General features: G+C 43.4%; 3 protein-coding genes across 10 annotated transcripts in view; all 3 read left to right on the plus strand.

Moving 5' to 3' along the window:
• dnmt3ab (DNA (cytosine-5-)-methyltransferase 3 alpha b) overlaps positions 1-3,577 on the plus strand; it is a 41,793-nt gene extending 38,216 nt beyond the window's left edge. For all 7 annotated transcript variants that reach the window (XM_042072038.1, XM_042072040.1, XM_042072041.1 and 4 more), the window contains one exon: positions 219-3,577. In XM_042072038.1, the coding sequence (XP_041927972.1) occupies positions 219-360 (142 nt within the window). In that variant the 3' untranslated portion in view covers positions 361-3,577. The remainder of the gene's footprint in view (positions 1-218) is intronic.
• Positions 3,578-4,164: 587 nt separating this feature from the next.
• On the plus strand, positions 4,165-16,335 carry dpysl5a (dihydropyrimidinase like 5a). Its single transcript, XM_042073282.1, has 13 exons — positions 4,165-4,375; positions 6,433-6,697; positions 10,342-10,500; positions 11,390-11,569; positions 11,676-11,744; positions 11,869-11,913; positions 12,019-12,094; positions 12,411-12,567; positions 12,852-12,993; positions 13,140-13,282; positions 13,530-13,737; positions 13,924-14,092; positions 14,630-16,335. The coding sequence occupies exons 2-13, from the start codon at positions 6,437-6,439 to the stop codon at positions 14,713-14,715; spliced, it is 1,695 nt and encodes a 564-aa protein (XP_041929216.1). The 5' UTR covers positions 4,165-4,375; positions 6,433-6,436; the 3' UTR covers positions 14,716-16,335.
• A 307-nt stretch (positions 16,336-16,642) lies between these two features.
• mapre3a (microtubule-associated protein, RP/EB family, member 3a) lies at positions 16,643-24,554 on the plus strand. 2 transcript variants are annotated; one of them, XM_042073285.1, is made up of 7 exons: positions 16,643-16,763; positions 18,072-18,199; positions 18,770-18,915; positions 19,387-19,588; positions 20,929-21,065; positions 21,442-21,594; positions 22,216-24,554. In XM_042073285.1, exons 2-7 carry the CDS (start codon positions 18,079-18,081, stop codon positions 22,282-22,284), a joined length of 828 nt encoding a protein of 275 aa, XP_041929219.1. In that variant the 5' UTR covers positions 16,643-16,763; positions 18,072-18,078; the 3' UTR covers positions 22,285-24,554. The 2 variants fall into 2 exon arrangements, with proteins under 2 accessions (XP_041929219.1, XP_041929220.1); XM_042073286.1 differs by having other exon boundaries at positions 19,387-19,543.
• The last annotated feature ends 547 nt before the right edge of the window (positions 24,555-25,101 follow it).

Here is a 25,101-nt window from a genome sequence, read left to right on the forward strand (position 1 = left end):
TGTGTGTGACGTGTGTGTGTGTGTGTGTGACGTGTGTGTGTGTGTGTGTGACATTTGTGTGTGTGTGTGTGACATTTGTGTGTGTGTGTGTGACGTGTGTGTGTGTGTGTGTGTGTGTGACATGTGTGTGACATGTGTGTGTGACATTTGTGTGTGTGTGACATATGTGTGTGTGTGTGTGTGACATGTGTGTGACGTGTGTGTGTGTGTATTTCCAGGATCTTCGGATTCCCTGTCCATTACACTGATGTGTCCAACATGAGCCGACTAGCCAGGCAAAGGCTTCTGGGAAGGTCATGGAGCGTCCCCGTGATCCGCCACCTATTTGCACCACTCAAAGAATACTTTGCCTGTGTTTAACTCCCTTTAAACACACGCTGCAATGATATATAGAAATATCTAAAAAAAACTACAAAAACTACAAAAAAAAGCTCAATCACAAGAAAACTGACGTCTGACGAATTAACAAGAGCCTTGAAACTGTACTCTTGTATTATTTACAAGTCAACCATCAAAACGTAGATATTTCATGTTTTTTTTTTCCTGTTTTAAAAAAATGATTCTTTTTTATTCTATTTAATGTTTTTATATTCATTTTGACTTTTTAGCAGTGTTATCCAGTGTTTGAACTGATCTATGTGTGCAAGCTATACACAAGGCAAAGTACTCTTCTCCAGACACTGAGTCCAAGTGAGGAAGTTAAGAGACTCATTGACGTTGCTAGAGAACATCTTAACTCACCCATACCTACATGGTCGGCAAACACTCAAAGTTTTCTGAGACCTCCATCACTGACGTGTGTCCTCAGTGTCTGGAGAGTACTTGCCTTCATGAATCCAAAACACCAGATCTCATATACCTCTTTGTTTACAGTTTCTATACACAACTGAAAGTAATAAAGGTACTACTGTAATAAGGTGACAAAATGGTGCTCCGCGGAGGAACAAAACACCTCAACCCATGCGCCGTCTGTAGGACAGGCCTGCTGGAACGCCTCACTAAAGGCACAAGGCTCGGGGAAACATGAACGAGACCAATATGCCATAGCTCACTTTAGCCTCAAAGGCCTGTTTTTTTACTACTTACAACCTCTTTTACTGTTACGCAACACTACAAAACTGGTGCTTTTTTTACTGAACCTGCAAGTCTTCGGTTGCCATGGCCACTGGTCTGGGATTGGCCGCATGGGTTGAGCTGTTTGTTCTCTGCCCTCTTTCCTTGAGATGGACGTCTGAGAGGACGTGCGTCTCTTTTCCTGGCGTCCCTCAGACCATCGTCGTTACTGTACACTTGCAGCAGGTGTGGCGGCAGCAGGAGAGGGGTGTGTGTGTGTGTGTGTGGGCGGGTGTGTGTACATGCACGTGTGTGATGTGTGTGTGGCAGGTGAACCCCCACCACCCACTCCCTCTCCACAAGCTAAACTCAAGTCAGGTGCAAACTTCAGCATATATGGTGCGGCTTCATGTGGTTCTTCTACCTTTTATAGCAACTTTTGTGCTTTATTACCAACTATATTGAGCACTTTTATACGTATCTTTCTGTTGTTTCTCTGGTATTTTTAAGATTTCTTTTCCTCTTGATTCATGTGAATGTTTTTTTGGTTCTCGTTTTTTTGTTCTATGATGTGAAACTAGTAATCTGGTGTATGATGTTTCTGGTGACCAGTAGGGCTGTGCCAGTCGATGTGAAAGAGTGATCTTTATTTTTTACCTTTTTTTTGTTGTTTTGCTCGGAAATGTAGAAGTAAATCTGTTCTCATAGGCAGCAGGAGGATTTTAACACAGAATGTTCTAGGTCCCTCGACCTACCACACTGTGGTGATGTTGAGCTGGGGACCTCTGAACCCGCTCCCCTCCCAAGTCCCAGCACAGGCAGGCACCTCTTTCTTCCCTTGTCTCCCGAGACCCCCTGGTTGTGTCCAGGTAGTTTACTTACTGTCACTTTAACTCAAATATGAACTCAAATGATTGTAATCTGGATTGTAATTTCTTTTGTTTTGTTTTTTTTTCTTTTCTTTCTATAGTAGGATTTGAAGATGCAGGGTTTTGTCCCAAAAAAAAGAAAGATTGTTGTTGAGACATTTCACCTGCTTTGTAATTATTCTTGCTGAGTTATAGGAAATGATGGCGCTTGTATGAGGCAGCAGAATTCTGATCATGTGTTTGAGAAAATGTTTCCCCCAAGTTGTGGCTGTCTCAGGAACAGAACCGGTCCTTAATCAAGAACCAGATTAGGGACAGAATTGCTCCTGGGTCAGTTGATATGTGGGATTCCACAGCACTGAATAGAGTTGTTCATTCAGACCAGTAGAATTTTAGAATTTGAATGCAGAGTCCCCCTTTTCTTGTTCAGATTCAACCACAAAGCCCAGATGTCGTGCTTGTCTTGGGTTTTTTGTACATTTTGTACATAACCTCTTCCTGTCGCTGTTTGGATTTCCTTGGAAATAGCCTATGAGATGTACAAATATAATTCTTTGCTAATATATATCAAGGAATTATGAATACTCAGATCTAAAAAAAAAAAAGAAACCTGATGAAATTGTTTGGATATTATTGACAAAATGTTGAGCAGCATAAGCTATGAAGCCTTTTGGAGGGGACAATATGACGCCCTTTTAAAAAATAAAAAATATTTATGAATTTATTTTTTAATTCTCACGCAGGGAGAGGATGCGTTTGTGAAGTGATGAGGACAATTAGAACAGTCTCATCTGGACCGCACAGCCCTACATCGCCTCAGCCAGTTTCTCTCTCTCGTTCTCTCTCTCCCTCTGTCTTTACTGCATTCAGTTTGTTTCTTTGGCTTTTCTTTTTTCTATTGTACTAAAAAGAGGGATTGTAGGTGTTTCCTAAGGTGCTAAACATTTTATCAAATTGAGGATAAAAAATATATTGTTTGGAAGAGAAAATAAACCTTGTCTGACTGTTTTTAAGTTCCTTGTAGTCTGGGTTTAAGCGCTGTGGCTTAGCTCACTCCTCTGATGAGTATGTTAACAAAGGCATTTAACTTTGTACTTGAATGATAAATAATGGAACAGGTTCTTATATTGTCTTAGAGTAGACATGGCTGTAGTTGGTGCTTATCTGTGGGGTATAATCATGCGTTCATATTGGGAAGTAAGAAAAGAGAAAAAAAAGATTTTTGTAATCATGTTTACTGTTCACTTATGTATCTGCTTAGTGCCCAGTGGCATCGCTTCTTAATCTCCCATTCCAGGCAGCCCCCTCCCAACCCCCCATGTTGGATTTGATTTATATATAAATATATATATAACTCTGTCTTTTGTTATCAACAACTTTTATATTTATTTGGCTACAACTCTTGGAGACGGCTCGGATTCTTTATATATCGCGGTGTCTCTGTTTTATCCCTTTTTGTGATTATTTCTTCATGTATCATACCTGTTTCCGGCATCTCGCTGCCCTCTCGAATCTCCGCGCATACAGCAGATGTAGCAGTCATTCTCTCCCTCTTTCTCTCTCTCTCCTTGCTCTGCGGCCAGAGAGAGGGGGGAGGGAGCCTTATGTCCCTGTGCTGGAGAACACTTGAATAAATGTTTTGTTTTTGTGCAAAAGTTGCTCCTGTTATTCTTTTTGACCCACTACTAGACCAAGTCAGACTACTTTCACCGTCAGTCCACTAACAGTGGATTATTCCACACAGCACCTACCTGTATCAGATGACTAGGTCTAAGGACACTGAATAATTAAGTTGGCTTAATAAGTTTTTGGATTTTTTTATTTTTATTTTTTTATTATTTAAAGCAAAGGCGAGTTGTCATTGTGACATTTTCTCTTTAGGGTCTGTTAGAGCATTTCCCCAGAGGCACAAACTCATTAATGTTTTAAAGCCTTTTACTGAGCTATTAATGACCTGCGTCTGGAGCGTAACAAGATTGTGTTGCCTCCTGTCTCGTCTATTCACACCAACAGTCACAGAGGGTTAGGGTCAAGGCAGGTCAACAAGGAATGGCATCTTTTTTTCCCCTGCGTTATACACTCGTTTTTACTTCCCTTGCATGGCATGTGAATTAAAGTTTATTAGTAGACCTGACTTGTTGCGGTTGTCTGTCCCCGTGACAATTCTACCCACTGTTGAGACGGGCTTTGGCACAAGCCCCGGATGAGACGGCACGCCCAAGCAGCAACGCTATTGGTCAAGGCGGGGGAAAAAGCCTTACGCCCAGACGCTGATTGGAGCTCCTGCCTGTCGCCGGCTTGGATGCTGCGAGTGGAGGGTGTGCTGTGCGGGCTGGACCGGGGAAAGCATCTGCTGGTGTCTGCTCGTGTCTACTGGAGGGTGGCATCGGCGGTCATTGTTTGCTGCTATTGATTGTACGCTAGGGATCCATTTGGGAACGTTGCCGTAAAAGGTATGGTTCTTGCGCACTATTTCTATTACCATGTGTCTTAACATATCATATCACCAGCTAGCAATCTAGGCAATATTACGGTCTAAGGCACATAATTGGTGTCACTGGTTTTATGGCCATGATGAACACTGAATAGGTAGCTAGTTGCACTGTTCTGAATTGCATTGTTGTGCGCCGGGTGTGTGCAAACGGGACCGGTGTCTCTTCATTCTCTCGTTTACATTATACATACAACACTAATGTTCATTAATCTCTCCATGCCATAGGTGTTTATATCTCCTAAACCTTAGGAGACTGGCTGTCTCGGTGATGGTGCAACGTTTTACTTATGGCTAGGTATAAAGGGTGAACAATGAGTTGGGCTATGCAGTCGGTAGACTGATATGTATGTTTCTAATGACCCATGCATCATCATCATCATCGCTGTGTTTTTATAGAGCAGCCTGTTAATGTTGGGTGGTGTTTTGCCGTGGTTCAGTGTGAACGATGTCTCTATTAGAATAGGGTTTGGCCTCCTCTTTGTGTGTTATAGACTCGGGAGCGTATTGTGGGATGGGTCTCACTTTCTGAGAACCCTGCATGGCTTGAACCCCATGAAAAGCATCCGGTCTTATTAATGATATAATGTTTATTAGAATGAAGTTTGTGGAAACACCCCATCCACACCCAGTGATTGATGATCATGAGTTGTGTCCCGGACGTTGAAAGTATCCTGTAAGCAACCTAAGAGCACGTCCTCCTCGATAAATCACTTATACGACCCGGAGGCATGTGGTCTATTTTAGCCACCTGCCATCGTCATGCCTCATTATGGTGCAGATATGCATCTCAGTGTATTGTTGAAATTGTATTACAACTGATAATGAACATAATGGCCATATATCTTCAACAAAAACCCATACTGTGAGTGCTCAAATGATTTACGCCAGGAAGGCTCACTCATAACCAGGTCCCAGTAGGCGTTTAAATAAAAGTGATGTGTAATGTTTAGTTCATAATAGAGAGGTGTGATATAATTCAGAAAATGGGTCAGATGTGGTAACTGACTGAGAGCAAATGGATCTGTGTTTTATTTTGCATGAGGTGCTGGAAGGAGTGAGGAGATGGGCTGAGTGGTGCTGTACCCCCTGCACTGGTACAGATTCCATGGGGCTTTTCCCCCGTGCCCTCCCTCCTCTCTACCCCTAAAGCAGAGGCAGTAGCAGGGAGGATGAGGGAGGGGGAGACCACCATGCCGTAGTCCTGCCGCACCCACACACACACCCATGCACGCACACATATAGTCACGCACACAAGCTTCACAGGCACGCACACAGCCTCATTCGCTCACTCAGCCAGCCATGGATTTGCACCCACACACACACACACACACAGAGACCATGCATAATTATGGAAGATGCACTCACGCTCCTGTTCACACTTTAAACAATTACTACTCAGCAACAACTAAACAACACACAAACACTTCACACACACTCACACACACACACACAGCAGTGGCCTAGTTTGAGACAGGCGCAGACCGTGTGCTCATCGTCAGAACCGAGCGACGCTCCTCAGCTGTGCTCTGAGAGGCAGCACCCGAAGAATGTCTCTCTCTCTCTTTCTCTCTCTCTCTCTCTCTCTTCCCTTCCCCTCTGAACTCGACTGCCAGACTGATGTCATCATCACACGTCTCGCTCGAGGTCTGTCACTCCGAGCCTCCAAGAGATGTCACATCAGTGCTAGCCTCATATCAATGAGTTGATGTCTCATGTCTGCTGTGCCTCCCTTAATTATTCCAGTGTCTTTATCTCACTCTCTATCTCTCCCATCACTTGGTTTCCCTCCTCCTTGTCTCTTCCACTGCTTCTTATTGGATCTTCTAAACCTTCCCACCCCTCCTTCTCTCGGTATCCTTTTCTCTTGTGTTCTCTCTGTTCTTTGTCTTTCTCTCCACTGGATCGTCCCGGCGCTCTCTCCCTCTCTTTCCTTCTCCATTTGACTCCATTTTCATATCCGTCTCTTTCTTCTGACTTTTTCTCCTCTAACTTCCTCTCTCCTCCCCTCTCTGTCAGAATCATGTCTTCCAGTGCATCAACAGCACGGATCCTCATTAAGGGGGGGAAGGTGGTGAACGATGACTTCACGCAGGAGGCCGACGTCTACATCGAGAACGGAGTCATCCAGCAGGTGGGCAAGGAGCTGATGATCCCAGGTGGCGCCAAGGTCATCGATGCCTCGGGAAAGCTGGTGATGCCCGGTGGTTTGGACACCTGCGTGCACCTGAACCAGAGCTTCATGAACGCCACGCCCGCCGATGACTTCTACAGTGGTACCAAGGTGGGTGCCTATCAGCCCATGCAGGGGTCACTCTGTTGGGGTTTTTGTGCATGCAAGAATAGTCTTTACTTAGATTTAGACTTGCATTCTAACAAAGTGAAATGGCTATAGTGAATAGCATACAACAGTGTCATCTTCCAATATGTAACAGTGCAAGTCAATGTGATATTGACATGATGAATATACAGCAAATGCTCTGATGACTTGAAATTGCAGCTGCATTGACTTAATCGCTTGCCTCACTTGCAGAATGGTTTGTAAATCCTTTATCAGCGCTGATGTGCTGCCTCTGGTGCAAGTACTTAGGTTTGGGTTGGAGATTTGGGTCATTTCCTGAGATACTGTGCTAAAGTGTTTGCTCCAGATGTTGTACCCCACACATCTATGCTCTGTTAAGTGTCTTGGTTGAGGCAGTATTGCCAGTTGCCTCGGGCAACAGCACTGGAAGTCAAACAGATTTTTTACTGAAGAGGATTGTTCACCACGACAGCCCGCCGACCCACTAAAATATGATATTTTTCATGGAAAAGAAGTAGAATATTTTGCCTTGAGCTCTAAACACGCCTAGATTCCCACTTGCATTCTCTTCTGCACATTTCTCCACATCTACACCATGGATATACAGTATTGCTGAATATCTGAATATCTGATATATGATGCGGAGTCTGAGTCTGAGAACAATTTCAGGAGCCAAACCGAGATCCCACCCCAAAAGGCCTGGGGCTGTCTTAGTTGGGATTCTGTCCCTGTGAGAAACCTTCAGCTCCTAATCACCATGAAGAAGGCTGATGGAAGCCGGTGCACATGGAGAGCATGAGGTGCTAAAAATAAACCCTTTTCAAATTAAAAATAACTTGAAAGAGCACAGTGGTTCTGTTATGTTAGGTTGTCAGTGCAGAAGGATGACTTGACCAGGGGTTCAATGATCAGCTTCAAGTATTCCCAAAGCTGAGATGTGCACCACTTTAGTGAAAATAGATATAATAGATAGAATAGAAATAGATTCTTTCATTGGATGCTCAGTTACTGCACTTTTCTAAATGACAGGCTGTAGATTTTCTCTGCTGAGCTTCATCAGTCTTTACTGTAATTGGCATTTTCCTCCTGTACAGATGAAAGAGGAATATATCACACCCACAGATTGGTACCTTCTTACTGATGCCATCTTGTGTATCGTCTTACTGATCCAGCACCATCTGACACGCACAGGGCTTATAAACTGTCTCACAGTTCTTATCTCATCATCTGATTAGTCCTGTGTAATCGAGACAGACTTACCAAGAACACCCCCCTGAGTAAAAGGGGGGGGGGGGGGGGGGGGTTATGACCATTGTAAGAGATCATTGCTCAATATATTAGTCTATACAGGCCATATACAATATACTCAGACATGCAGTGTCTGCATTATATGCATCAGTGCTCTGTAAGACAACAAACCTCAAAACTAGTTGGAAGTTACAGTATGTACATTGTCAAATTGGATGTTATTTTGGGACATTGGGGCATTGTGAACTACAGTATGCATATGTGTTGCTATATGCATGGAAATCGATTGAAGGGGCGCGGCATAATAACTAATGGGTCAACAGTGTTGTTAGGACACTGGTGGAAGGTGAAACAGAGCTTTGAGAGTGGGGTGGGGGAACGGGATTGGGTGTGTATGTGTGTCTGTGGTGGGGTTCAGTGGAACAGTAGGGTGAAAGTGGAAAGGGAAATCGATCAGGGGGTATTTCACTCGTCTGTGGAGCCATCTGCTACCCCCTTTCATCTCCGCACTCCCCAGCATGGCTGCCCTCCCTCTCTCCTGCTCTCTCTCCTGCTCTCTCTTTCTCTCTCCCCACTGAATCCCATCAGTCTTACTCCGTTCCTCCCTTCTCTTCTCCTCTCCTCTTCTCTCTTCTCTTCTCTCCTCTCCTCTCCTCTCCTACTCTTCTCTCCTTCTCTCCTCTCCTCTCCTCCCCTGCCTCCCTCTCTCCCTTCTCCTCTCCTCTCCTCTCCTCTCCTACTCTTCTCTCCTCCTCTCCTCCCCTCCCCTTCCTCCCTCTCTCCTCTGCTGTCAGCTCGTTTCCTCTCTCCTCGTCTCCTCTCCTTGTAGGATTCATTGGTTCAATTTATTTTTAATTCTCTTCTCTCAATCTCTCTCCTCTTCTCTTTTCTTCACCTCTCTTCTCCATTCTTCTCTCCTCTTCTTTCTTGACACATCCAGTAGAATTCCTAAGTTTATTATGTGTGTTCTCCTCTCTCCTTGTCTCCTTCCTCCACCTCTCATCTCCTCCCATATCCCTCTCCCACCCCATCCCAACAAATCCCACAAGTGGTGCTCTCGTGGGAATTCTGAGAGGATGCTCTATCAACGCAAATGGACTTGTTTTCCCCATTGCGTAGATGGGCAAAGCACAGGCTAATACACTTAAGCTTACACAAATCAGTTTATATTTAAGGACAACATTGATTTGAATATGTCTTGGGGTAGTAGGGACGTTTAATCAAGCGTGTGCCGCACTGTTCTGAATATTACAGTTAGGAATAGTGCACTGTATTGAATCGGGATAGTCTCCACTAGCACTTTACTTCTATAGACAGTTTGTTAATTGGGACAATACACTGTTGCTGTATTATAGAGGTGAATGTACTGTAGAACCAGGCAGTTTCTATAGCTCACTTAACAGAGATTGAATGAGGGCTTAAGTCTGGTCTTAGTACCGTCACAGTGCATTACCAAGCACACACACACACACACACACACAAGCAAACACACACACACACACACACACACACACACACACACACACACACAGTGGACCAAGCTGTGCTTGAGAAGACAAATGAGTGAGCTGTTTCTAAATGGTCATTGTTTGGTGTTGCAGATACAAGTGGCATTTCTCCTCTCCCCCTCCCTCTCTCTCTATTCTTTCTCTCTCTCCTCTCTCTCTCATTCTTTCTCTCAATATCACTCTCTCTCTCACTCTCACTCTCTTTCTCTTCCCTCCTCACCCTCCTCTTATACTCCTCCCCAGACGGTTGTCGTGGGCGTGGCCTTACACATACACAAATGCAGATCGGTTTCTGTTGCCATAGAGACTGAGGGACTGCTGTAAAGACTGCTGCAAAGTCTTTTCAGTTGACTCATTGTGCTCATAGACAATGGCCGTCAAATACCTCGTGCCCCCCACCCCCTACTTGCCTCTCATCGAGGCTTAAAGAGCAAAGGCACTCAGGAACGATGCACACTCATGAGAACACACACACACACACGCACACATTCCTTATTTCTTATAATGGTGCATTTAGTTCATACCTTATCTATTTACATTTTCTTATTTTTAGAATATTTTTTTTTAAGTTCCCTTGTATGTTTCATGTAACATAAACCATAGGAATATGAAATTTCATATATGAATATGAAGTTTAGACATAAACAGTTGTATAAATTGTCTACCTCTGTACTTATACCTTGCATATAGCATGGTATAGTATAATTTAATCCCTTATTACACCTTTATCTGTAAATAAAGCAATTTCTTTGCACCTTTGGTTAGATGCAAATTGCATTACATCTGCATTGTATCTGCTCAATGACATTTAATCTGAATCTAATTTGTTCTAATCTAATCTAATCTATTCATTGTAATCCCTCTCCATAGGCTGCTCTGGCTGGAGGCACCACTATGGTGATTGATCTGGTACTGCCCGAGAGGAATGAGTCTCTGCTGGACGCCTATGAGAACACTCGCTCTGTGGCCGATGCCAAGACCTGCTGTGACTACGCCCTACATGTGGGCGTCACCTGGTGGGGACCCAAGGTAACACAAACACCCCACCACACCACACCGCACCCCACACCTACACCTGAGAATCCCTGCCCTACATCCACACTGCACCAATCACTCTCACAGACACAGTTCAGAGTGATACAGCAGGAGTGCACATTCTTAATGTGTGCTTGAGTTTCACTGATATCCTCACAAAAACGACTCAGTAGAAACTCAAAACAGCTTGCAGGACAGTAGGACTACATGTTGTACCACTCTGTGTGCTTCAATGGAAGCAAATCCATGGCTTTGGCATTATCAGCTCCTTGCCCCGTCAGTTGAACAATGGTTACACACTTTTAGAAAAACAAAAACCCACCTCCATCTGTATATTGACATTCAGTCACAATGTCTACATCTAATCTTTTAGTTACAGCCAGGACAGGATCATGTATGCATCTCCTCGTCTCATTTAGGGGACCAAGATGTCCCCAGCGTTCCTCCATTTTTACAAGATCTGAAACAGAGGAGCAGCCTTAGCTTAGAGTGAGCTGAAAAATCTAGCTGTGACAGAACAGGGCACAGAGGGGTGTGGTGTTGTACAGATGCCATCTCTCAGCATGTTGGCATCCTCTGCTGGGCCACAGGGGCACTGCATTTAAGATGGGACAGTTTGCTGAGATGACGCGACACTATTTTGACCTGCATCCAAGCAAAAATGATTTTGACCTTTTACGTTTCCATGAAGAGTGTAGTGTTTGCAAGTATTTGTTTTTTCTGGCCTTTCAGACCATTTACAAAGGGAGAAAAGATTACTATTCTTAATCATTTTGTACCTCCATGCACTGGCCCTTATTGTTAACCCTAACCCAATGTCAAAAACCCTGAACACCAAACAATAACTGAGTGAGTGTACCCTTGCCTCTCTGTGATGGTGCAGGTTCGTGCCCAGATGGAGGCTCTGGTGCGGGAGAAGGGCGTGAACTCCTTCCACATGTTCATGGCCTATAAGGACCTGTACATGCTGAGGGACAGCGAGCTCTTCCAGGTGCTGCAGCACTGCAAGGACATTGGCGCCGTCGCTCGTGTCCACGCCGAGAACGGAGAGCTGGTTGCTGAGGTCAGAGATGCTTGTGGTCTTCAACGACTAGAACAGAACCACAGTTAAGAGGTGTTGTCTCCTTTGAGAATGCATTCAGTGACAAGCCTTTTGTTTTGTCCTTTAGGGAGCAAAAGAGGCTTTGGACCTCGGCATCAGTGGCCCAGAGGGCATTGAGATCAGCCGCCCAGAGGAGGTGAGGATTTGGAATTCTGACTCCTCTCTTGCGGTCTCACTAGTTCTAACATGTAGCCAGCGCTAACTGCTATAACTCATTAGTGCAGGAGAATTCTCACTCTTAACTCTTCATTCATCCACAGCTGGAGGCAGAAGCTACCCATCGTGCCATTACCATTGCCAACAGAGTGAGTATGACTCTGTCCAAAACATTACAGTGCCAAATACTGTAGACAATTCATTTGGAACAGTATTTATACTGGGGTGGTGAATATATGAATATTTCTCCACAGGCACACTGCCCCATCTACCTGGTGAATGTTTCGAGTATGTCTGCTGGGGATGTGGTGGCTACTGCCAAGATGCAAGGTAGGTGAAAACAATATGATAATAATTATCATAATGTCACAATGGCCAACATCATTCAAGGGGTGCCATAATCATTTGTATATTTTGTCATTGCCAGAGCGCAAAGCCTACTAAAGATAATATCTTTTTGTGTGTATATTTGTAGGTAATGGTGTACTTCTATTTTAAATAACATTTGGCATTGGATCTACTTTATGCTAGTTTGATTAAGACATCTCTCTCTGTTTGTGTGTGTGTGTGTGTGTGTGTGTGTGTGTGTGTGTGTGTGTGTGTGTGTGTGAGGTGTGTCTTTGTTTGTGTTCATTCATACACACAGGGAAGGTGGTCCATGGCGAGACGACCATGGCCCACGCTGTGATGAACGGGCTCCAGTACTACCACCAGGACTGGGTCCACGCTGCTGCCTACGTCACTGTGCCCCCCCTGAGGCTCGACCCCAGCACCCCTAACTACCTAATGGGTCTCCTGGGAAAGTGAGTCCACCCCTCCGGTACCTGGTCATTACAGGCTCTGCAGCTAGAGTTCCTGCACTAGATGTGGTTTAGATGTTTAGAGCTAACAATGCTAGTAAGGGTTTAGGTACAAGAGCCATTTATCTGAGAGAGGGTTAAAAGTCTGCAAATCATCTTTAATCTGATCTACTGTATCTCTATAACATGATTTGATTAATATCTGATGTCATGTGTGATCTGATATGATAGTAGAGCGACTGTTGTCTAAATGAAGGTGATTTGATTATCTTTGATTTGATTTTCAGTGACACTCTAAATGTAGTGGTGTCAGACCACCGGCCCTTCACCACCAAGCAGAAAGCCATGGGCAAAGATGACTTTACCAAGATTCCGCACGGAGTCCCTGGCATCCAGGACCGCATGAGTGTCATCTGGGAGAGAGGAGTGGTAAGGGATGAAAATCAGAAAAAACATGACAAACCACAACTTAGCCATAAGTTATCTTTGTTATTAGATTATCTTTAAATAGTATGCTGATGTCATGCAAGTGAAAACGAATATTACTGTAAGACAACTTTGTATTTGGCTTCCAGGTTGGAGGTAAAATGGATGAGAACCGATTCGTTGCTGTGACCAGCTCGAACGCAGCCAAAATCTACAACCTTTACCCACGCAAGGGTCGCATCATCCCAGGGGCTGACGCCGATGTGGTGGTCTGGGACCCTGATGCAGCCAGGTACAGAGCATGCTGCTGTCTAGGGAGGACGCTCCCTTGCTGGACGTTTAGCTCTGCTCTGTTGACTAAAGCACTGTCATTTTGTGTCAATGTTACTTTATGTCAATGTTAGATAAAGCGTATTCCTTATACAGTACATATTCCTTATAAACTCATCAAATATAACCAGTGCTGTGATAGGCTACTGGAAGTATTGATTGTATGTTTCTGTGTGTGTGTATGTGTGTGTGCGCGCGCACACTCCTAGGACGATCTCTGTGGACACACAAGTGCAAGGAGGAGACGTAAACCTTTATGAGGGCTTGCGTTGCCATGGCGTCCCTCTGGTCACGATCAGCCGTGGCCGTGTGGTGTATGAGAATGGCATCTTCACCTGTGCCGAGGGCTCTGGAAAGTTCTACCCCCTGCGGACATTCCCTGATTACCTGTACAAGAAGATGGTCCAGAGAGAGAAGGTGCTGTCCAGTTGGCAACAGTGCAGTATTGCCCACAAGCTAGCATACGTTAGCAGAAATGAGTTGTGTAATTCCAGTGATTTTAACATTATATCTGCTTGTGTGTGTGTGTGTGTGTGTGTGTGTGTGTGTGTGTGTGTGTGTGTGTGTGTGTGTGTGTGTGTGTGTGTGTGTGTGTGTGATCAGTGCCAGGCTCTGAAGGGAGTGGAGCGTACTCCCTATGAGGGTGACGTAGCGGCGGTGAACTCAGGAAAGAAGGACTGCGGTGCTTCAGATGGAGAAACGCCCTCATCTCGCCCATCCACCCGTCATGGAGGAGTGAGAGACCTGCACGAGTCCAGCTTCAGTCTATCTGGTAAACTCTCTTTCTCTCTTTTTCTCTCTCTTTCTCTCTATCTCTCTCTCCTCTCCCTCTCTCTCTGTATTTGTTTCTCTCAAACACATAAGCACATGCAACTTACACAAAAATAGAAACACACACACACACACACACACACACACACACACACACACACACATATGCACACACACACACACACACACACACACACACACACATACACACACACACATATGCACACACACACACACACACACACACACACACACACACACACACACACACACACACATACACACACACACACACACACACACACACACACACACACACACACACACACACACACAGAGAGAGAGAGAGACCCCAACACATTCACTAATCAGACATCACACAGCACAAAGTGTCCTGGTTAAGCCTGTGTGATAAGCACACTCCAGCAACAACCTCTTAAAGGTAATGCAATCCTCGTATTACAAAGGGAATCCCTGCTTACTGCAGCTAATGCTATGTGGCTAATCTGTGTGGTCTCTCTCCCATTGGTTCTGGCAGGTGCCCAGATTGATGATAACATCCCGAAGAGGGCCTCCGCCCGCATCCTGGCGCCCCCCGGTGGCCGCTCCAGCGGCATTTGGTAACTTGGACACACACCACTCCTGGACCAAAACGACTGAGCCAGATTTCGTTAGGAAGACCCCCACCCCCTACTTCCCACCAGGCCCTCTCATGTATCTAAAACTCATGGTGCACTCCACAATAAATACTGAGCAAAAAAAGTAGCACTATTCTGCCTAATTCAACACAGAAAGATACCTGGATGGTTTTATTGTTGCCTGTGAATGATTTGATTGTTTTCAATGTGAGTTATAGGAAATGTGTAGAAACAAAGCTGCAATTAGAAAAGTCCCAAAGAAAGTGAATTTTGACATTTGGATATGAGGGTTATATGATCGAATGAATGCATCAGTGGTCCAGTTAGAACCAGAGGTTTGAAGCTTATACTCATCTCTTTTGTTACCTCATTAACCACACAGCATCCATCTTTCTTTGCGGTGTCTGGTTTCAGTGACTTTGAGTTTTTCTCAGACGTACCAGACCTCCTTATTGTTATTTATTTGAGTCAGTCTGGATTGATCTAATAGTATTTTTTATATTTTATTCTTCAGGCACATAATTGTATGTTTACCTCATTATGGTACATTTGGAGTTGCACTTGTACTCTTAAAAGCGTTCCTGCCTTCCTATTGTTTTTGTGTGGAGTGAAATCAGCTGGAAATATGTGTGTAAAGACTGGAATGACCATTAGCCTGCACCTATGCCTCTATAGTTCACTGACATTTTCTGATCAATAGACTGGTTACCTCCGTATTGTAAAAAAAAAAAAATGTAAGTCAAATTGAATGAACTGAAATCGGTTAGATTTATCACATGTTAAGCCTTAGTGTGGATCATATTTCCTATTAAGTCTGTTGGCAGCAATCTAGCCACGATGTAGCACCTTACTGTGGCCTGTTTCCTCACTTGAACAACGTTAATCCACCTGATGTCCAGTAATGCCTACGAATGTCTCACAAAACTGTTCCTGCACAAGTTTCTGTACTTCTGGTCTTAAGTCACTCATGCTCCACCACCACAATGGTAGGCCAGGATATTACGTTTACTAGAAATTAAAGCACTGGAATATGGTACTAATGTATGATTGTTTCAAGTTACAGCCTATTTTAATCTGTTTTTCTCAAACTTTACAATTGTATGTCTACAGTTTTAATTGCAACTGGCCTTGATCCTGCTTGGAAGCAGGTACATGTTTTATTTTTAGTTTTATTTCTAGGTTGAAGTGACGGGACCCCTAGCTCTTAGTGTCAACTCTGCCGGGCTCCACTCTCCAATCACTTCTTTCTTTTATTTTGTTTTCTCCTCTTCTTTTCCTTTCTTCTTCTTATCCAACCTTTCCTCCACTTCTCCTGTCCTCTCACTGTTCTTCTCTGTCCATGAGGATACAAAAACCGACTCTCACATGTGAAAAGATCTGCACTGAAGTGAATGTTTGGACCAAGTCTTTATTTTTTCCTCATGAATGACAGGACAGATGAGGGTGGTGTACAAATTTCTATTGGTGCTCAATATTTTCATGTATGTGTTATTTTATTTTCAATAATCTAATGCACTGTTTTCTTATTGTATTGTAAACCAGTGCTCTGTTATGCACTTAATGGTTTTATGGTTTTAAACATGTTCACCACACAAGTAAGTGCAAATAAACCATCATCAAGTCTACTGGTTAAGTGCGGTCTTTGAATTACTCTTTAAATTGGACATTTATAAATTGGAATTAAACGTGTTTTAAAAAAGAAAATAAAACAAGTTTCAGGGTTTCGCACAGTGCCGCCGTTCTAATATGATGAATGGCAGTGGACATGACGGGGATTGTAGACAAATTACGGTGCTTTAAATTGTTGGAGCAGGGGCCAGACTGTCGATACGCCCCGCCGTATCTCGGTCAGCCAGTCCTGCGTAAAAGCTGCGCCTCTATGGCTGCAGCGCGCATGCGCTAAGCCGTCGCCACGGCTTTATTGCAGGCGCACGGGGTGGCCGTCTCCCATCAGCCGAGGATCTGCGAGCTGGGGGCTGACAGAAGGTATATCGCCAGCGATATAACGGCACAGACGGACGCACTCTAAACACTGTAAGTGAGATACACATGTTAAATTATCGTCTCATGCGGTTTTACTCCCAGATCACTGATTTTAACTTAGACTTGAGGCATTAGGAGATGTGATTTATTGTGTCAGCGGCGTGTCTTGCATCCATTGAAAATGTTCGCGTACAGTAACAATGTTGTGGGTAAATATTCGGTGGGGCCTGCAGAGGGGGTCGAATCGGTTGTTTCTGTTATAATAACGGTGCATGTATATTCTTGCAAACGCGGGGAAGCCACACAATTATATTTTATTTTGCGTAGTGAGGTGAAGGAATGTGTCCAACCCAAGCCAGAATATTGAGATGTTAGCTCACGGAGGCCTACACAGCACATTACCTCGGATCTGCGCACAAGAATAACATGACTGTCATTGCAAAACGGGCAGTCATTGAACTGATACCATAACTTAATTGGCATGGTTGTTTGAGCCTCTGTTGGTACTGTATGATGTTTGCATAGTCTTTGGACGCACGAACATCGCCACATTGAAATATTATACACGGGGAGATTACAATGGATATATGTGCCGCCGCTGAGGATGAATCCGGTGTGTGTAGTCCAAAGCACTGCGCACCGCGGGAGGAGGGGGTGTAACAGGCCGCTGCTCTTGACGTATTCTCGTGCAGGCGAGGGCCAGCATGAGATAGCATAGTTTCGCAAGACGAAGTCGCTAGTTTTTACTATTGTGTTAATTTAAAAATAGAATAATTTAAAAGTGATAACTAGTTATTATATATTGAGTAATATGCTGGACGAGTGTTGCCAGATAAAATCAAAGCATTCCACAATGTTTGCTTATAATTTAGCATAAAAAAGAAAAATGTAAAAAAAACACCAATGGAAATGTGAGTTGCTGTATAGATACTCTACTATTTCATCCATGTTTACCATCATGCCACCTTTGATTGTGGTGAGGAAGACCAGATGTGGCAAGCGAAGTATCTGACACATGCACAGCAGAACTCCCTCTAATCTGAAAGGATTAACAGCAGTGGATTGGAAGTTGAAGAAGTGATTGCTTTTCCCCTTTGAGTTGTGTCCCACTGATCAGCACATACAGTATCACTTATGAGCACACCCTTGTCCTGTATTACAGTTTTTACAGACGAATACTCTTTAATGTTCTAATTTTGCTTTTGTATGAGTTTGAAATGTTCCTGTTTAATATGATGATAAATCATAATGTATGTGGATGTACAGTCTGTGGACAGCAAGAGAGGAGAGTGAACACATTCAGGAGTGACTCTGCTGACCCTGCTGGTGACTGGTTTGTGTGTCTCTGGTCACTGTAAGGTCAATCATGGCTGTGAACGTGTATTCCACCTCTGTGACCAACGAGAACCTGAGCCGACATGACATGCTGGCCTGGGTCAATGACTCTCTGCAGCTCATGTACACCAAGATAGAGCAGCTCTGTTCAGGTGAGGCCCCTCACTTTCTCTGGAGTCACGGCAAGAATGTCTCCACTGTTTCTCAGCTGTTAGCTCTACTGATCTCTAGATTAGGTTCATGTTACTGTACCTGACTCAATATCTCTTGACTCTGCTCTGTATTCAGCAGGTTTACTGACCTGTAGATTATGATTTTGTCACCCACAGTATGTCTAACGATTTTGTCTTTATTGTCTGGTCCATTGATAATGCCTGTAGATTGGTCTTATTTATGAAGATAAGGGCACTGTGTAGGGTAATCAGCACAGACTTGCTTTTGATCATGAGGTTTAATTAGATAAATCATCTGTATTGTCCTATATCAGGATTTAATAAACTAATCAGGTGAATGGGTCTTTGGGATCCTAATTGTTGTGATTTGTTTTACCTTTATTGTCTGACAAATGCAGTAAGGATAGACCACTAGATGTGTAAACAGCTTTTTATTTTTGCTGGGTGTAGATTAGCCTATGTGCTAACTACCTCAACCTTTCATCTTTCACCTTTGACCTCCCTTTCCTACTCACTTCTCTCTTCTCTGCCCCCCCCTCACTCTTGTAGGGGCAGCCTACTGCCAGTTCATGGACATGCTCTTCCCTGGTTGCATCCTGCTGAAGAAGGTGAAGTTCCAAGCGAAGCTGGAGCATGAGTACATCCACAACTTCAAAGTGCTCCAGGCTGCCTTCAAAAGGATGAACGTCGACAAAGTCAGCACATTTTTATATTTCATTCCCACTGTTCCTTACTTTCACAATTCCTGAGGTGCAAATAATGTGGGGGAAAATGATCAGGCTTTTGCTATTCATTTGGCTGTTTTCAAAGTGAATATTGCGCTTGTTTTTCCTCCATCCTCCTTATGCTTTATTTTTATTTATCTTTAGCTGCCAACTGTAGTCACAAGTGTCAAAGGAATAGCTCTTTTGTCTTCTGACAAGTGCCACAGATCATCTTTACCCAGGAGAGCTTTTTTAAGCAAAGCAAGACTAGATATTTAGACACATTCTGTAGCCAGCTAATTTGAAAACATTTCTGCTCAGTCACTGTGCTCACAAGGCTCTTTGTTTTTTAGTTTTTTAGTAAAAAATTGACTGAGCTACCGTAACAATATTCTGATTGTTCCAGGCGACACCATGCTTAACTGAGGTCTCAATGTACTTTTTTGCCCATGGCTTTTGTAGATTATTCCCGTGGAGAGGCTTGTGAAGGGTAAATTCCAAGACAACTTTGAGTTCGTCCAGTGGTTTAAAAAATTCTTCGAAGCCAACTACGACGGCAAGGAGTACGACCCACTGCAGGCAAGGCAGGGCCAAGATGTGGCCCCTCCGCCTAATCCAGGTGAACACTTTTCCCACAAACCCAAGAAAAGTTGTGGCCCCCCAGGTAACCCACTGCTCCTGTTTCTCTCGCTGCCTTGTTACCGCTGACCGCTAAATGCCCTGGCCTCATGTCAGTGCACGACCTCCAGAATGACACCTCCATTCATAAGCTTGCTTTGATTAGTTAAGTATATCTACCTCTTAACTATGTTAAGTGACAAACAATTTTACACTAAACTGAATCTATAGTGGTGGGCATATCACTAGAAATAAATGACCTAAAGATGCTTATTATCATTTACCAGTTTTATAGTAATATCTTTATCCCCACACTAAGCATTTAATCTTGACTCTTCAACGCTAGCTTCTGTTACCCTGCTTTGCTTCTTTGCACTATGGCGTGGCAGTGTGCTCTCTTGGAAAGGCTTTCCCAAACTCTCGAAATCCTTTGGGTACCTATCTAAGTCACAGGATGAAGGAATTGTTTCTGGTTCCAATTCCAGGCACACAGATTGGCCCTCACTGGCCAGACCCTTAAGACACATGGTTGACTGTACTCTTGGGGAAGAGCTAGTGGTGCAGCCATAGAATTGGAAGTTACATGTTTCTAATTCTATGGGTGAAATAGTTTCTCTACAGTCAGTATGAGACTGCTGACTGTCAACTTGAAATAGCCGTGAAGTCTCTTGGGAGAGCGGCAGAAATAGCCTTTCGACACGCAGCTTCTTTGTGACTCATGCACAGGAAACAGCAACATGTTGATACTGTAGAAGCGGCTGTGATGTGTCCTGCTGCGGTGGTGGTGCGGAGAGGGGCTACTCACAGGGAGGTATTGGGACACGCAGAGAGGTCAGGGTGTTCTCCTGCAGACCCGGATGAAGCCCTTTTAAGGCAGCGTGCTGAACATGGTAGTGCAAATTTGCAAATATGCCCCTAGAGAGTGTTGAGTGCCCCACACTATCCCTCTCACTCTCATTTTTTTTAACTGGGAATTATGTGGAATACTTTGGGATTCTTTTGATGCTTTCTGTTATCAGTGAAATGTTTCCTTAGATTGAAAATCTCTAATCTGGATATTCTAATACTTAGCTTTTTTAGGGGAGTGGTGGAATCCACAGAGAATTGGGCCAGAGAGGACCATGGGTCTTCAAATTGTGGGAAGTCTAGACTACCCCTGTCTCTCTGTGTTGTAACATTGTAACAACAACTGAAAAGCATTCCATTAATTTTGTAGGGAAGAGGCACAGCTGCGCATCACAGCTAACATGCTACACTTGTGAGCAGCTTGGGAAAAAAACCCTTCATATCCTGCTTTGATTGCATGAGCCCAGTTACATTCAGAGGGTTTGAATGTTGCTTTGGCAGTTAGCTAACTAAGCCTTGTTCATTTGGGTTTTTTTTCAGGACCACAGAGAACGTCACCAACAGTCCCCAAGAACATGCCCACGCCACAGAGAGTCATGAACACCACCATCAGGAAGAACCCGGCCCTCTCACGGAACGGAGGCAGCGATGCCGAGATCATGGAGCTCAATCAGCAGGTAGGGTCCTAAGAAAAGGTAGACTTCACTTAGTCAAGGAAGCCCCCTTACAGTGGTGATATGATAGCTGTGGGCTCTTTGATGCTTTTCAATGTTATATTATAGCTGTAAGCCTGTTAGCCTGTTGAGAGGCTGTTGGTATTACTGTCTGACGTCACATTTCTACCAAATAAAATCTAATTTTTTGGCAAATGTTTGGTCACCAGTGTCAAATAATTAAATTTCTATGTCGACAAGGTTAGCAAGAATGTTGGCTGATATTACCATATACCTATCACAGCCGTGCAGTCAAAGTAAATATACTGAATGTGTGTTCCTGACTAAAATGAATCAGCTGACTCTCCTCTCATTTTTCTCCCTCTCTTGTTCTGTGAAGTTAATGGAACTGAAACTGACTGTGGACGGACTTGAAAAGGAAAGAGATTTCTACTTCAGTAAACTGAGGGACATTGAGCTAATCTGCCAAGAAAATGAGGGTGAATCCAGCCCCATCCTCTCCCGAATAATAGACATACTCTATGCTACAGAGGTACGCAACCTGTCTAACAGCTCATTGACTGCTTCCCAGACAGCTCTGATGTCTTTAAGGCTTTAAAGTGAAAGCAGTTTCAGAAGTTAGGAAAACATAAAATTAAAGGAGAAATCCAGCGATTTTTCACATAGATATCCATCCTTTGAGGTCACCAAGTACTGTCGATATGAAAAAACCCCAAAACAATCAGTTTTACCTAGCTCAAGTTGTTGCAGCCAACAGCTAAAGTAGCCAGGATGCTACAGTGCTACACTCTGGGGGTATGAACATGGGGGCTGCCTGTAAGCTCTAACTGTTGGCTGCAGCAACTAGAGCTTGGTAAAACCGATTGTTTTCGGGGGTTTTTTCGTACCGACAATACTCATGACCTCCAGAAACAGAGATCTACAGTATGTGAAAAATTGCCGGATTTCTCCTTTAAATGTTTGTAGCAGCATGTTTGACTATTACTGATTGGTTGTCTCACTGTATATTCTTATAATCCCAAAGGACTACACTGGAGGAGATTTCAGTATTAACAAATCACTGTATCTCAACCTTAATTGATATTTTGGAGTTTATGCTCTCTATGCTTAAGGGTGTAAGCTCAGCTGTGTTTTGTGCATTTGTGTTCTCTAGGATGGCTTCGCACCTCCAGAAGATGATGAACTTGACGAACATGCCCACCTGGACCAGGATGAATACTGATCCTGTCCCTCCATCACCTCTCATCCTGTCGGTCCCCCTCTTTTACTCCACTTTGAAATCCTCCCCTCCCTCCTCTCCTCTGCACGCACCTATGATCTTCTGTGTTCCCCTTGTATCAGTCATACTGTCTGTCTGTCTGCTTGTCTGTCTGTCTGTCTGTCTGTCTGTCTGTCTGTTTGTCTGTCTGCCACCCCACCTCGCCACATGGACTAACATCAGACCCCTACAGGCATGCAGACCGTAGCAAACAGCAGTTTAACATATCTTAGAAACGCCTCAGCATGATCCACCGCAATGTCGTACAAACAAACAGAAAAAAATCCAGGCCATGTTGTGGGGTCGGGTGGGGGTCGGGTGGGGGTCGGGTGGGGGTCGGGGTGGGTGAGTAGCACAAAGGGCAACCCTTTTGTAAATAGTCAGAGAGGGAGTGATCGAAAAGATTGGCGATCCGGAAGGCCTCCTTTTTTCTGTTGCTTTTTTTTTTGTCTATTGGCTCCACACTGGACTCCACGCAGACCGAACAAAAACGGCTCTTCCAGCATGAATTCATCCTCATTCCATGCTCTCGTGTACCTCAGTCCAGAACAAAAAACTCTCACTGACTCCCACACCCACGCAGGCAAGAAGAATCTCCTGGATGTTGGCTTTCCGTTTCCCGTTAGGTAGATTTTTCATAAAATTTAATTGATTAAAAAAAAAAGTTTGATATTGAAAAGGGATGTTGTAAGCAAAACAAATTAAAGAATAACAATCGCAACAGACAATAACAATCGGAAATGAAAGAAAAATTTCGATAGGGTCTCTTACTGACTATCTTTTTGCAAACACATCTGTATCTACTATGGCTAAGCATGTGAATGTGATTCATTGACAGTGAATGAGTGACGCATTTGTAAAAATAATTTTGTTTTCAATCAAAGGGTCTCATTTATTTCCACTGCCTTTGCAACTGGTGTGGAGTTCAGGAGTTGATGTGCAAACCTGAAATCGTTACTGTGTTTATTCAGCATGGTGGTGCAAAAGTTTTCATTGTTACTGTGAATTTATGTTTTCTTTTGGTAAGATAAATGTGTAGATTAAATTGGTACGATTCCATGTTATCATGTTTTGCTGCTAATTTTGCTCAATTTCTGTTTTACTTGTTTTTATATTTATTAAATTGCACACAAGCGAGGCTTTTTTCTAATTCCATGGGGCGTTTAATAACATAGTCAGGATGTATAATAGTGCAGCACTGACCATATTGGGAGAAAGGTGTGTCCAGCACATTGTCAGTTTCTTTTTTGAAGCCGAGAGCTTGGATGTAAAGGTGGGCTACTGGTATATTGTCAAAATACACAACAATCCGTTTATCAGAAACACCTGTTGCTGGTTAAAACATACAACATACTACATACAATGATAGAGCTGTATAACCAAATCTCAAAGACTCTTCTGACAAATCTCTTCAGTGCCACTGACTGACATCCACCCAGTATTCTCCAGCAGGTGGTGACATTGTAAGGAGAATATTTTGTGGGTGTCTTCTACTGCATCAAAGTTTGTTATGGATCTCATGGGGTCTGTATCCCGGCCATTTCCCTGCCATTACCTCAAGTCCCTTGTTTACGATTCAAAAACTTCTTACAAACATTCTGTCCCACGTGCCGGCACGTTAGAAAAGACAAGTCCAGTAGGTATTTAAGAGGTTTGCTTCTATCCTAACTGGCACACCTCTGCTAGACCTAGCATCAGATCTGCTCTAAATGCACAGGGTATTGTTTGGGCACCAAATATACAGAGTGAGATCCAAACAGAGCTAAATGGTGCTAAAGCTGAGGCTTTCTGTGGAAGGCGTTTTGAATAAAAACATAGCCACAGCATTTAATTCTTTTAACCTGCCTAATTTGCTTGTGCAGTGGAGCCACATTTTCATCGGTCGTAGCCATGGCGATCATCTCTTGTTTCAACAAAAAGAAACAACAAAATTGGATCACTGCAGTTGAGCACAGCACCACTGACACATGCAGTGCTGCAGCACTGACTGTATAAAGCTCACTCTCATTCTGATTCTTGACTGGTAGCATTGGGAAGCGCTCTCCCTCATTTCAATCAGTAGCCAATAGAATAGGGGAACTCATTCTCATTCAGATCTGCAACCAATAGTATCGGGAAACTCATTACCATTCTCACAGTAACTTGAGAAATAACAGATGGCCACATCAGTGTTTGCATAACTTGCATCTGTTTGAGTTTTATTGAGTAAATAAACTGTTGTGAAAATGTCAAAATGTCTTGGTTTTTAATTGTTCATGCGCAAAATACTTTATCGAATGTTCCAAAGTGCAAAAGCCCTTGCTGCTTACTCAGAGCAAAATAAGAGATGGGTAAGTTCCTTCACTTGTTTATCTCAACTGGTTGATCTTTGTTAATTCATGCATTTATTAATGTCTTGAATAAACGCATTTGGATATAAAACAGCTGGAGGCCAAATGTAAACAAATTAAAATGTAAATGATGAGAAGCTAATCAGTATACTGTAGATCACATTTAGAGCAGTTAAAATTATCTACTGCTACCTTGTCTATCTGCTAAAAATTGACATTTAGAATGGAGCATACAGAGAACACACAAAACCAGGGTACGCTGTGCACGTTAGAAATATCTCCAGGAGAAATACTATTTGATGTCTTTCAATAGGGACTTCATAATATACCCATACTCATTGTATATAACTTATAACTTGTAAAAAGTTATAGTAAAGTATCAGTAGTGTAAGTATTTCCAGTATGCAGATAAGTAAATGTCATTTGAGTATATCAATGACTTTGTTCTAAA

Source organism: Alosa sapidissima, chromosome 19, assembly GCF_018492685.1.
Source record: "Alosa sapidissima isolate fAloSap1 chromosome 19, fAloSap1.pri, whole genome shotgun sequence".
Taxonomy (NCBI): Eukaryota; Metazoa; Chordata; class Actinopteri; order Clupeiformes; family Clupeidae; genus Alosa; species Alosa sapidissima.

What these genes read in the sequence shown, in the direction of transcription:
- dpysl5a (XM_042073282.1), top strand. Translation starts at nt 6,437, where the DNA reads ATGTCTTCCAGTGCATCAACAGCACGGATCCTCATTAAGGGGGGGAAG. An exon ending in AGATCAGCCGCCCAGAGGAG is followed by an intron (nt 11,745 to 11,868) that starts GTGAGGATTTGG and finishes ATTCATCCACAG; the next exon opens with CTGGAGGCAGAAGCTACCCA. An exon ending in TCATCTGGGAGAGAGGAGTG is followed by an intron (nt 12,994 to 13,139) that starts GTAAGGGATGAA and finishes TTTGGCTTCCAG; the next exon opens with GTTGGAGGTAAAATGGATGA.
- mapre3a (XM_042073285.1), top strand. Translation starts at nt 18,079, where the DNA reads ATGGCTGTGAACGTGTATTCCACCTCTGTGACCAACGAGAACCTGAGC. An exon ending in AAAGGATGAACGTCGACAAA is followed by an intron (nt 18,916 to 19,386) that starts GTCAGCACATTT and finishes TGGCTTTTGTAG; the next exon opens with ATTATTCCCGTGGAGAGGCT. An exon ending in TCATGGAGCTCAATCAGCAG is followed by an intron (nt 21,066 to 21,441) that starts GTAGGGTCCTAA and finishes TGTTCTGTGAAG; the next exon opens with TTAATGGAACTGAAACTGAC.